The 13,273-nt window shown below is 37.3% G+C and overlaps 1 protein-coding gene across 1 annotated transcript; it reads left to right on the top strand.

Annotated features, from left to right (window-relative positions):
• Nucleotides 1–1,238: 1,238 nt before the first annotated feature.
• Nucleotides 1,239–5,996, top strand: MUC7 (mucin 7, secreted). The gene is made up of 3 exons (XM_088020786.1): nt 1,239–1,292; nt 5,121–5,565; nt 5,719–5,996. Exons 1-3 carry the CDS (start codon nt 1,239–1,241, stop codon nt 5,994–5,996), a joined length of 777 nt encoding a protein of 258 aa, XP_087876912.1.
• Nucleotides 5,997–13,273: the final 7,277 nt, after the last annotated feature.

Here is a 13,273-nt window from a genome sequence, read left to right as displayed (position 1 = left end):
CAACTGAGCCACCCAGTGGAGAATATTTTTTAATCTTGAGAAGAAACTCTGACAGGATATTAGGAATCTAATAATATAATAATAACAACTCCTTTCTCCAGTTGGGCCAGATGGTTTTCTTCTTGGTATACTCGTACTATAATAATTACCACCACTAAGCCTTTATCATAGACCAGACATTGTGCCCAGTACAATCTGTAATATACATCATTCCAGTCAATCTTCAGTACAACCTTAAAATGCAGGTTTGCAATTCACTCAAAGTCATACAGTAAGTGGCAAAGCGGTGATTTAAACCAAGTATGACTGACTCTAACACCAGTGTGATAAACAGCAGGGCTCTATTGATCTCTTGATCTATCTGATCTGACAGCACACCACATTGACGTGGGAATTTACTTGCCCTAACAGTACTTGTTCTACATAATAATTTTACCTTTGTTTTCTGAAATCAAGTTGATATGTACATATTGTATACATGATCAAAATAAAAATAGAAGGCCATGTCCTTTCCTTACTCTCCCCTCCTACAACCTAAAACCAAAGTACAATTATTTTTGGAAGTATTTTTTAATTGATTAAATCTGCACTCTACTGACTACAATGATATAAAAATGAATAAAACATAATTCCATCCTTTAGGGATTTAGAAAAAGGGCATCAGGTAGCAAAATCTTCAGTAGAAAGAAGTTTGGGAAAGAGTCCATTTGATATGGTTCTTAGTCCTAAGTAACAGCCTTATAAAACAGAAACAAGGAACACTTTCCTTGCTTAAAAGAACATCATAGAACATTTACAAAATCATGAACATTTACTGCTCAATAAATATCAGAAAATTTGTATCATGGTCCATCAAACAGGGAAGTTTCTAGGATTAGAATAGAAATAAAAAGGAAACTATTTCATTCTCTTATTGTTAAACTTCCTAAGATCCTGCCCTTCCTAGGCAAACTTTAGTATCAGTGGAAAATGCCCATCCTATAAACTAGTTATAAGAATAATAATTCTTGACTTTCCTCCATTACTTTCTCTCTTAAAGAATGTGTTTTAGCTTGAAGTAATTTTGCCTCACCACTATGGAATGAAAATATATACACAATTTTCAGAAACCACTGCTGTCTTTTAAATTGTACTTTCTAACAAAACTAAGTCATTTGTCAAAACACATCCCATCTCTCACAATATCATAACTAATAGTGAGCAACTTTTCTGCTTTTCCCAAGAATTAGCAGAAAAAGATGAAGACTCTGACACTGCTGGCGTGCATCTGTGCACTGAGTGCTTGCTTCTCAGTAAGTATCCACCCAAGTAACTGTTATTCTTATATATCGATAACATTTAGTGTGTATACCTAATTGAGACTTGAAAAGTACACGCAATTCCTATTTCCAAGAAGCTTAACATCTTTTGTTTTCTGTGAAACAAAAAAACAGCTAATTAAAGCACTAGGAAATGATTCATTTCATTCATTTTAATCAATATTTCCACATCACTAACTTTATCATAGGTGTGATGAAGTAAGATGGAGATGCAGAAAAAATGGATCATATAGGGCCTCATTGGTGTAGAACACGGATTCCATTTTCAGTATACTGGGAAACCTCAGGATGACTAGTGTGTCCACAGGGGAAGGACCTGACTTTGGGTCCTGGGGAGAAAACAGATTTCAGGGGACAAAAGCTAAGGTAGAGAAAACAGGCAAGAAGCTAAGGCAGTGGTCCAGATAAAAGATGATGGTATCTTGCACTAAATGTCAGCAATTAAAACAAAATATGAGGGTGGATTTAAGATACAGTTTGGTGATTAAGTCTGCCATAACTTATGCTGCTTAGGTGTGTAGTGAAAGAAAGAAATGAACATAAGAGTTTTAGACATGTTAAATTTGAAATTTCAAAGTTAAATTTGAAAGTTAAATTTCTGGAGTTCAAAAAGAAGTGTAAGAGTAAAGTTTATGTTTTAAAGGTATTTGAAGCCATGGGACCTTATAAGATTACCTAGAGAAAACATGTAGGTGCTTTGGATATGGATAGGGAAAATGAAGGAAGCACAAAGGGGACAGGAAAGTACAGTTTCCAAAACCAAGAGATTGTAAAATGGGCCCTACCTTTAAAAGATATTTAGGGTCTGGGACACGTGGGTGGCTCAGCTGGTTAAGCATCTGCCTTCAGCTCAGGTCGTGATCCCTGCAATGGGCTCCCTACTCAGCAGGGGAGTTTGCTTCTCCCTCTCCCTCTGCCCCTCTCCCTTATCAAAAATAGAAGGACATGGCCTTCTATTTTTCTTATAAAGCACATTTCCTAAAATTTACTTAATCTCTTTGGGATTCAGTTTCTTCATCTGTATAATGAGAATAATAATAGAACTCACCTTCTGGTGTTGCTAAGGAATTAAGAAAACTTATATTTGGAAACCATTTAAAATAAGGCCTGACACAAAGTTAAGTGCACAAAAAGTAAAAGGACTTTTTTACAAAGATAATGACAGATGTGAACAGGCAAATGAGGATATATTAAATATGCTCTTCCTGGCTTTATATTTATAAGCACTTCCATCCTTAAATCTAAGCTCAAACCCTTAGAGGCATTTTCAACCTGTCCCCCTCTCAAACTTCCCTAATCCCAATTCTAGTCAAAAAGTCCTGTCAGAGCCATCCATAACTGCCGATCTTAATGATAATTAGTCAATATATTTTAAGTAAACTAGTCAAACTGCTCATTTGATACATGTTCTATGCTAACAAAGTTAGTAAAACATCACAGATATTTTTTGGTCATCTAAATTAAAATAGCTGAAACTTTTTCACATAATAAACACTTATAAATGTTAAGATTTTATTTGATGAGAAATCTGGCTTATTATCAATTCTATGCATTTTTCATTCAGTAAATATCTAAGGGGTGCCTATTATGAGCCAGGCATAGTTCTAGATATTGGGCATACAGAGATTAACAAGACAAAATCCTCACCCTCATGAATTTAATCATCTGATTAAGGGAATGAACAGTATTAAATATTTCAAAGTATAGAAGTCATAGAATTAGACTTCAGATCTGCAATTTAATTTGCATCACTTCATAAATGAGTACACTGAGATCCAGTGAAATTAAGTGATTTGCCCAAAGTTACTCAGTGTTAATGGCAGATGCCGGACAGACCCAAACCTCTCCTGATGGTCTGCTGCAGTGTGTTTCAAACATCCTCCTTTAAGATCTGGGAGTTCTTCTCACCATCCTCAAACACCACAAGAAAAAGTAGAGAAGGAGCTGGTGGAATTCAAGGCCCCCAATCCTGCTTCAATCAAAGCAATTTTCTAATTATCTGGATCACATACTGAATCTTGAAAAATTTGCCAGAACAATATGACCTGTTTATTTCATATTAGAAAAATATTACCCTATAAGAACATCTTCTGAGACGTTCCATGAGCATCCCAGATTCAGAGTTGCAGACTCTGGAATTCTATGCCCATTTATAAGAGAGCTATGCAAAAATACCAGTTATGTGGGTCACAAGCCAATATTTTCATTTAAGAACATTCTAAGTTATGAACTAAAACGTCCTGAATAAATTTTTTCAAACAACTCATGCTTTCCAAAGTTATTTTAAGGTTGTATATATTAGTCTCTGAAGAAGTTATCTTAGCTGAACAACACTGCTGGTCTCTCAAAAGTTGTCACCTTTGCCTATGCCAAGCTTTATAGTGTGAGACTGGAATGATTTATCTATTGGGTGGTCTCAAAAGGGTTTATGTGTAAATTATCAGGAGGTAAAAAGTAACCTATCCTTGCTTGGAATTCTGGCATGTGCTCCCTTATCCTTATGTTAATATTTCTTTTCTCTAAATTAATATAACTGATAATTTTAGTATGAGATGAAATGCAGGAAAAAAATGATATAGACAAATTGCAGTATGTTTAGAGATAAGATACTGAAACAGTAGTGGAACTCTAACTCAAATAATGTCAGGAACTAAGAATGTTAATCTTGAAGAATATAAAACCCAGATGACATGGTAAAATATTTTCGAATTTTGAAGGTCTCCAGGATCTTCTATGTGCTGCCAAGTGCGAAATTAGGACCAAGAATGAATACCTGAAAAAAAAAATTCTCTGTTCTGTTAAGAATGGAAATCCCCCCCCGCAAAAAAATCCATTTAGTATCAAGAACAACTCTCTACCAGGCAACCTGGTGAGACATGGTAGAGAATTAGAAAAAGTTGTCAAGCATAGGCTGGAAAGCCATTCAGGTGTACTGGAAAAAAAGATCAAGTATTGGTTGTGGAACTGGACTAAATCAGTATTCTTTTCAGATGTGAACATCTTTGAGAAATCATGAAAGCTATAGGTTCTCTGCAGACAAAATGCATAAACATGCAAAATTTTCCTACAATATCATAGGATTCATTGACCCGAGTTTCTGTAATTATAATTTACAATTAAAGGTAACGGCCAGGGCACCTGGCTGGCTCAGTCTGTAGAGCTTGTGACTCTTGAACTTGCTATCATGAGTTCGAGCCCCACATAGGGTGTGAAACCTACTTTAAATAAATATTAATGGCTAAAGTTCTTTTTCCAATTTAAAAAAGCTAAAAACTAAGTTTTCTTCGATGTGGAGGATATAAAAGGTGAAGTGGGGTATTTGTTAAGTTGGTTGTTTGGGATTTTGTTGTTTTGTTTTTTGATGATGGCAGATGTGAAAGGTGTAATTCAGAAAAGACTCCTTGATCTCAGTTGAACGTCTTTAACAGAAGTTTCATGAACAGAGCGCAGCAAACAGGGTGGCCTTTTGCTCGGTCCTCAGGCAGTAACCTAATCATTTTCTAACAGAGGAAGAAGAGAGGAACTATAAGCACAAAGGGCAGATCTAGCTAATCCTCCAAGCTTGAACCCACAGGAATATATCCATTGTAGCTAGCTCAGAAATAAATGCTTGACAAAATAAACTAATAGCAAGTTGTTCTTGAGATTTGGTGAAATTAGAACAATACTCACTAAACCCACTGCAATCTGGTTTCCATTCCCAAAACTCCATAAATACTGCCCATCCAACATTCAGCAATAATCCCCTAGTTGATAAATCAATGGATGTTTTCAGTTCTTGCGTTTTCTTTCTTCCCACAGCTCAGTGAAGGTCGAAAAAGGCCATGGAAAACACAGCACAGAAAGAATTATGTCCTACAACATATATTAGACCGCCGATTACCACTGTATCAAAAATTTCAACCTAACTGGAATATGTTAATTCAAAAGCATTTAATTTTTGGTCCATACAAATACCCAAGGCCTTCATATCCAATCAAGAGAAAGCCAAGGCCAAAACATCGCCAGCCATCTAGGTGTCCAGTTAAAAATAACACCGTGGTCAATAACAACACCTCAGGGGCTACCACTCAAATCCCATCTTTGAGTCCCACATCTACTTCCAACAAAATTACTGAATCTCCAGGTGTGACTTCTCTTATTCAGACTACCACCACATTTGTAAAAGAAAATAACACGGGCTCTCCTGCAGTTACCCCAACACCACAACCTTCCCCAGCTTTGCCAGACACCACAGCTGCCCCACTGACATCTTCCCCACCTCTGCCAGAGCCTACAGCTGCCCCATCTACATCTTCCCTAACTACACAAGCACCACAACCTTCCCCAGCTTTGCCGGACACCACAGCTGCCCCACTGACATCTCCCCCACCTCTGCCAGAGCCTACAGCTGCACCATCTACATCTTCCCTAACTACACCAGCACCACAACCTTCCCCAGCTTTGCCGGACACCACAGCTGCCCCAAATACCACACCTAATCCTTCCCCAACCACTCCTGCACCTGAAACTTCCCAAACTACAACTGCACCCACACCCCAAACTACCACTCCAGCCACTACTCAAACTACTGTTGAACAAACAACCTCACCTTCCAGCCAAAATGCAAATTCTCAATTCTGGCAATATATTTATAATATAATAAAGTACATTTCTGGTATTACACAAAAGAAATAGTACATCATATATCATGAAGTGTTCTGTTGTCAGATATGATTTATGAGTGCAGAACTACCACCTTTACTTTTATCACCAATCTCAAAGTGAAATTATAATATTCCTCAAATGTAAAGCACTATTACTAATCTTTGAATCGATTTACCTCACATGACTTATTAACAGGAAAACCACCTCTATCCCACAAAACAGGTGCATAACCGTAATTTAAGATCACTTTGTGGAATCTCCACTTTGCGGAGATAGCCCGCTAGGGAGTGGGGGGAGACATTAGCTAAACAGAGAAAATTATATGAATCAGGAGCCCTTTACTTTTCCTAAATGTTGGAAACCATAAGGTCACTACTCTGTAGCCCCAACCAAGAACCCACCTGAACTAATCCCACAAATAAAAAGGGTTAAAATTAGGTCTCTCAAACAAAAACATGTAAATCTAGATAGACCTATCATTGCATTACTGATTAAAGACAAAAATTCTTTAGACAATCATCTTAAATCTTTAAATCCAATTCCATTCCATAAAATGTGAACCAAGAAAGAAGAAAGTTGATTTGAAAAGAAGATCTTAAGTGGTGAAAACAAAATCTGGCAGCCAAGAACAAACCAGATCTCTGGCACTACATACTTGAGAGCACATAATTGTTTAGGTTTTATGGTTGATATTTCCTGTATTATCTCTAAGTTAATTTCGATCCAATGTACTTCATTCTAGCCTCTGTGAATCACAAGAAGACTTTTTGTGTATGTTCACATGGTGGTTATAATATTTTACTATGAATTCAATTAATTTCATCTTACTAATTCAATTAATTCAGTGTGAAATGTATTCAGCAGAATATTTTCTAAAAGTTTTAGCCATCTATTTAAATGTGTTTTAAAGCAAACCATACCAAACTACTGCCCTGATGTCATTTTTGCAAAATTGTCTCTGAAAATAAACCCTGATTCTAATCAACAGGAGAATAAAAACTACCTACGTGGTATAGAGAGATAATGTTAATTTGGGATGTGGAGGTATTTTTACTTTGTGTTACTACTACTGAGAACTCTGATGATTTTATTTAGATTTTTTTGTCAACTAATAAAGACTTCACATGGCAATCTATTTTCATTGTGTGTATCTGGAAGCCACTTATCACTTAGATTCTGAGAAGGGTGAAAGTGAACATCTGGATTCTTGTCAACTCTGCCACTAATTAGCCAATGACCTGGGTAGAACACTCAATATCTCTGAACACTGGGGGGTTTTTCAAATCCTTTAAGCAAAGTGGTTAATTTACTTAGATTAACTTAATCTTTACTTAGTCTTAATTTACAAATACATTTCCAATCCAAATTGTGTTTGCCCTATGCTTCCCAGACTGACTACAAAAGACCCCCAATCCTCTCACTTAATTCTGTTCCTTCAGTCTCATCTCAGACTAGATCAAAAAGAACTACCAGAAAGAGAAATTAAGAAAACAATTCCATTTACAATTGCATCAGAAATAATAATCTACCTAGGAATAAATTTAACAAAGAGGTAAAAGAATGGTACACTGAAAACCGTAAGACACTGGTGAAAAAACTTAAGGAGAAACACATAAATGAAAAGATATACCCTGCTCATGGACTGGGAAAATTAATATTGTTAAGATGTCTATCCTACCCAAAGCAATCTTAGACTCAATGCAATCTTTGTCAACATTCCAGTGGCATTTTTCACAGAAAGGGAAAAAATAATCCTAAAATTTGTAGGGAACCAAAAAAGACCCTGAATAGCCAAGCAACCTTGAGAAAGAAAAACAAAGCTAGAGGCAGCACACATTCTGTTTTCAAACTATATTACAAAGTTATATTAATCAACACAGTACAGTAGTGGCACAAAAACAGACACACAGCTCAATGAAACAAAACAGAGAACCCAGAAATAAACACACACATATATGGTCAATTAACTTAGGACAAAGGAGCCAAGAATATAAAGTGGGGAAAGATAGCTTTTTCAATAAATAGTGTTGGAAGAACTGAACATCCATATGCAAGCAAAAGAATGAAACCAGAGTGCTATCTTACATCATACATAAAAATCAACTCAAAATGGATTAGAGAAACATGAGACCTGACACCAAAAAGCTCCTAGAAGAAAGCAAAGGGGATAAGCTCTTTGACACTGACCTGGACAATAATTTTTTTGGATTTGATATCAAAAGCAAAAATAAGTGATACTACATCAAATTAAAAAGCTGCACAGGAAATGAAACCATCAACAAAGTGAAAAGGCAACCTAAGGCTGAGAGAATATACTTACAAATCATATAACTGATAAGGGGTTAATATCCAAAATATATAAAGAACTCGTACAACTTAATAGAGAAAAAACAATCTGATTTAAAAATGGGCAGAGGAACCAAAAAGACATTCTTCTGAAAAAGACAAAAAATGGCCAACAGGTACATAAAAGTTGCTCAACACAACTGATCATGAGGAAATGCAAATCAAAACCACAGTGAGGTATCACTTCACACCTGTTTGAATGACTATTATCAAAAAGACAAAAAATAACAAGTGCTGGTGGGGGTATATAGAAAAGGGAACCTTTGGGGGCACCTGGGTGGCTCAGATGGTAAGCGTCTGCCTTCGACTCAGGTCATGATCCCGGGGTCCTGGGATCAAGCCCCACATCGGGCTCCCTGCTAGGCGGGGAGCCTGCTTCTCCCTCTGCCTCTGTTTCTCTCTCTCTCTGACTCTCATGAATAAATAAATAAAACATTTTTAAAAAGGGGGGGAACCTTTGTGCACTGTCTGTAGGACTGTAAATTGGGGCAGCCACTAGGAAAACAGTATTTAAATTCCTCAAAAAAATTTAAAATAGAGGGGCGCCTGGGTCGCTCAGGCCTCTTGATCTTGGGATCATGAGTTCAAGCCCCACACTGAGCTCCACACTGAGCATAGAGCCTACTTTAAAACAGAAATACCATATGATCCATTAATTCCACTGCTAGATATTTATCCAAGGAAAACAAAACCACTATCTTGGAAAATATCTAGTTAAATCTTACAGAGGTATTGTTTTCCCCACTGATTTTAGTAACTCAAATGTTTAGAATTTTTAAAAACTTTGATATTTCTCTGAAGTATCTGTATTGGAATTAAAGTTGAATTTCGCAACTTCAATTTTTACTATAAAACCTTTCAACATAAATGTGATGCTTCTTGTCATCGTAAAAAAATATAGTTACCAGTCATTGATTAGAACAACAAATTACTTAATGAGGTGCTTTGATTTGTGTCAGTATAGAAGAAATATAATTTGCAAGGCCTGCATTCTTCCTGGGGAGTAGCTGGAGTACAAGCAGAGTCGGTTGTGTCTTAGGGGCCAGGGTAATATATACCATCCAAAGCAGCCCAGAGCCCAAAACACTACAGGACTGAACACAAGCCACAGTCTTATATAGGAACACAGGGGGTAATGATGGGGAAACCAAGCTCATTCAAAAGCACAAAGAGCAGAAGCACAGGGTCCAGACCTGTAAAAAACCAGGATGGAACAGATCCAGAGACAAGAAAAGAATGGGCTGAGGGCTCTGAAAACTAGACTGACTCTAGTTTTTTATGACCTTCTAGCAAAAATGCATGAGTTAGCACTCTGTAAAAACTGAAGAATTAAGACATATTTATTCTAAGTATTCTATACAAATAGAACACTCTCCCCAGATGGTATCAGGTTTTTTTTTCACATTCTCTCCTTTTGTTTTTTTTTTACGTTATGTTAATCACCATACAGTGCATGATTAGTTTTTGATGTAGAGTTCCATGATTCATTATTTGCATATAACACCCAGAGCTCCATGCAATATGTGCCCTCCTTAATACACACCACCACGCTAACCCATCCCCCCACACCCTTCCCCTCTAAAACCCTCAGTTTGTTTCCCAGAGTCCATAGTCTCTCTTGGTTCATCTGCCCCTCTGAATTGCCTCCATTTTTCCCTTCCTTCTCCTAATGTCCTCCATGTTATTCCTTATGTTCCACAAATAAGTGAAACCATATAATTGACTTTCTCTGCTTGACTTATTTCACTTAGCATAATCTCCTCCAGTCCCATCCATGTTGATGGAAAAGTTGGGTATTCATCCTTTCTGATGGCTGAGTAATATTCCATTGTATATATGGGCCACATCTTCTTTATCCATTCATCCGTTGAAAGGCATCTCAGCTCTTTCCACAGTTTGGCTATTGTGGACTTTGCTGCTATGAACATTGGGGTACATGTGGCCCTTCTTTTCACTACATCTCTATCCTTGAGGTAAATGCCCGGTAGTGCAATTGCTGGGTCATAGGGTAGCTCTATTTTTAACTTTTTGAGGAACCTCCACACTGTTTTCCAAAGTGGCTGTACCAACTTGAATTCCCACCAACAGTGTAAGAGGGTTCCCCTTTCTCCACAACTTCTCCAACATTTGTTGTTTCTTGCCTTGTCAATTTTTGCCATTCTAACTGGTCTAAGGCGGTAGCTCTAAGGTGTGGTTTTGATTTGAATTTCCCTGATGGCTAATGATGATGAACATTTTTCATGTGTCTGTTAGCCATTTTTATGTCTTCTTTGGAGAAGTGTCTGTTCATGACTTCTGCCCATTTTTTGACTTGAGTATTTGTTTTTTGGGTGTTGAGTTTGAGAAGTTCTTTATAGATCTTGGATATCAGCCCTTTGTCTATAGTGTCATTCGCAAATATCTTCTCCCATTCCATGGGTTGCCTCTTTGGTTTTATTGACTGTTTCCTTTGCTGTGCAGAAGCTTTATACCTTGATGAAGTCCCAAAAGTTCATTTTTGCTTTTGTTTCACTAGCTTTTGGAGATGTATCTTGAAAGAAGTTGCTGTGGCCAATGTCAAAGAGGTTACTGCCTATGTTTTCTAGGACTTTAATGGATTCTTGACTCACACTGAGGTCTTTCGTCCATTTAGAGTTTATCTTTGTGTATGGTATAAGAGAATGGTTGAGTTTCATTCTTCTGTATATAGCTGTCCAATTCTCCCAGCACCATTTACTGAAGAGACTGTCTTTTTTCCATTGCATATTTCTTCCTGCTTTGTCGAAGATTAGTTGACCATAGAATTGAGGGTCCATATCTGGGCTCTCTATTCTGTTCCACTGATCTATGTGTCTATTTTTCTGCCAGTACCATGCTGTCTTGGTGATCACAGCTTTGTAATATGGCTGGAAATCAGGCAACGTGATGCCCCCAGCTTTGTTTTTCTTTCTCAATATTTTCTTGGCGATTCGGGGTCTTTTCTGGTTCCATACAAATTTTATGATTGTTTGTTCCAGCACTTTGAAAAATGCCATTGGTATTTTAGTCAGGATGGCATGGAATCTTTTTCCATCTTTTTGCGTCTTCTTCAATTTCTTTCATGAGTGTTCTGTAGTTCCTAGAGTATAGATCCTATACCTCTTTGGTTAGGTTTATTCCAAGGTATCTTATAGTTTTTGGTGCTATTGTAAATGGAATCAATTCCCTAATTTCTCTTTCTACAGTTGCATTATTAGTGTATAGGAAAGCAAATGATTTCTGTGCATTGATTTTGTATCCTGCCACATTACTGAATTGCTGTATGAGTTCTAGTAATTTAGCGGTGGAGTCTTTTGAGTTTTCCACATAAAGTATCATGTCATCTGCGAAGAGAGAGAGTATGACTTATCAAAAAGAAAATAGACAGGACCCAAACTGATAAAATTATGAATGAAAGGGCAGAGATCACGACTAACACCAAGGAAATAGAAACAATTATTAGAAATTATTATCGACAACTATATGCCAATAAATTAAGCAACCTGGAAGAAATGGATGCCTTACTTAAAACCTATAAACTACCAAGACTGAAACAGGAAGAAATTGACAACCTGAATAGACCAATAACCAGTAAGGAGACTGAAGCAGTAATCAAAAACCTCCCAAAAAACAAGAGTCCAGTGCCTGATGGATTCCCTGGGGAATTCTACCAAACATTCACAGAAGAAATAATGCCTATTCTCCTGAAGCTGTTTCAAAAAATAGAAACAGAAGGAAAACTTCCAGACTCATGGTATGAGGCCAGCATTACCTTGATCCCCAAACCAGGCAAAGACCCCATCAAAAAGGAGAATTTCAGACCAATATCCCTGATGAATATGGATGCCAAAATTCTCAACAAGATCCAAGCTAATAGGATCCAACAGTATATTAAAAGGATTATCCATCACGACCAGGTGGGATTTATCCCTGGGAGGCAAGGGTGGTTCAACATTTGCAAATCAATCAGTGTGATAGGACACATTAATAAGAGGAGAGAGAAGAACCATATGGTCCTCTCATTTCCTTTCCTGATTAAAACTCTTCAGAGTGTAGGGATAGAGGAAACATTCCTCAATTTCATAAAAACCATCTATGAAAAGCCCACAGCACATATCATTCTCAATGGAGAAAAGCTGAGAGCATTTCCCTTAAGATCAGGAACACAACAAGGATGCCCACTCTCACCACTATTGTTCAACATAGTACTAGAAGTCCTAGCAACAGCAATCAGACAACAAAAAGAAATAAAAGGTATTCAAATTGGCACAGATGGTTTCAGTTTTACTAATAAAACAGATCCTAGAAAGTTTTGCAGTCTGTTATTGTCTTTCAAAAAAATGAAGATGAAATAAGGAAGTACATATTTACTATCTAAAAATGTTTTATGAGTTTGAGACAGTACAGTGTGCAGTCTTTAGGGCTGAGCTTATCATCTCTCCAACACGTATGTTCTAAACAGGCTATAGCTCCTGAATTTTCATAAAATTTCCATGAACTTAGCCTGTTTTCATATGGAACAATTTCATCCCTTCCCCTCAACCTGTGTCCTCCCTGAGAGAATTCCAGCCAATTCTACAAGTGGCAGCCAAAGAAATATTCTCCATAACTATTTTATTTTATTTATTTCAGAGAGAGCACAAGAGAGCGAGAGAGAGCATGACCAGTGGGAGAAGGAGGGATAGAGGGAGAGAGAGAAGCAGACTCCCCACTAAACAGGGAGCCTGATGCGGGGCTTGATCCTAGGACCTGAGCCGAAGGCAGATGCTTAACTGACTGAGCCACCCAGGTGCCCCTTGGAGTAGGACATTCTGCACCCTGTTTGAAAGCCGGTGTGACTAATGTTGCTGGAAACGCTGGCAGGAAAAGAGAGAAAAAGAAAGAATTATCTTTGAGAACATGGAATTTTACTATACACTTTACAGAATACAATATGGCTGACATGTGTATTACCTTGGTAGCAA

The sequence above is a fragment of the Eumetopias jubatus genome, unplaced genomic scaffold, assembly GCF_037043125.1.
Source record: "Eumetopias jubatus isolate StellerSeaLion01/CBP00866 unplaced genomic scaffold, mEumJub1_p1.0 scaffold_2, whole genome shotgun sequence".
Lineage (NCBI taxonomy): Eukaryota > Metazoa > Chordata > Mammalia > Carnivora > Otariidae > Eumetopias > Eumetopias jubatus.
Note: the sequence above shows the minus strand (reverse complement) of the source record. Positions and strands in the feature narration are given on the sequence as shown.

What these genes read in the sequence shown, in the direction of transcription:
- MUC7 (XM_088020786.1), top strand. Translation starts at nt 1,239, where the DNA reads ATGAAGACTCTGACACTGCTGGCGTGCATCTGTGCACTGAGTGCTTGC. An exon ending in CACTGAGTGCTTGCTTCTCA is followed by an intron (nt 1,293 to 5,120) that starts GTAAGTATCCAC and finishes TTCTTCCCACAG; the next exon opens with CTCAGTGAAGGTCGAAAAAG. An exon ending in AGACACCACAGCTGCCCCAC is followed by an intron (nt 5,566 to 5,718) that starts TGACATCTTCCC and finishes CAGCTGCACCAT; the next exon opens with CTACATCTTCCCTAACTACA.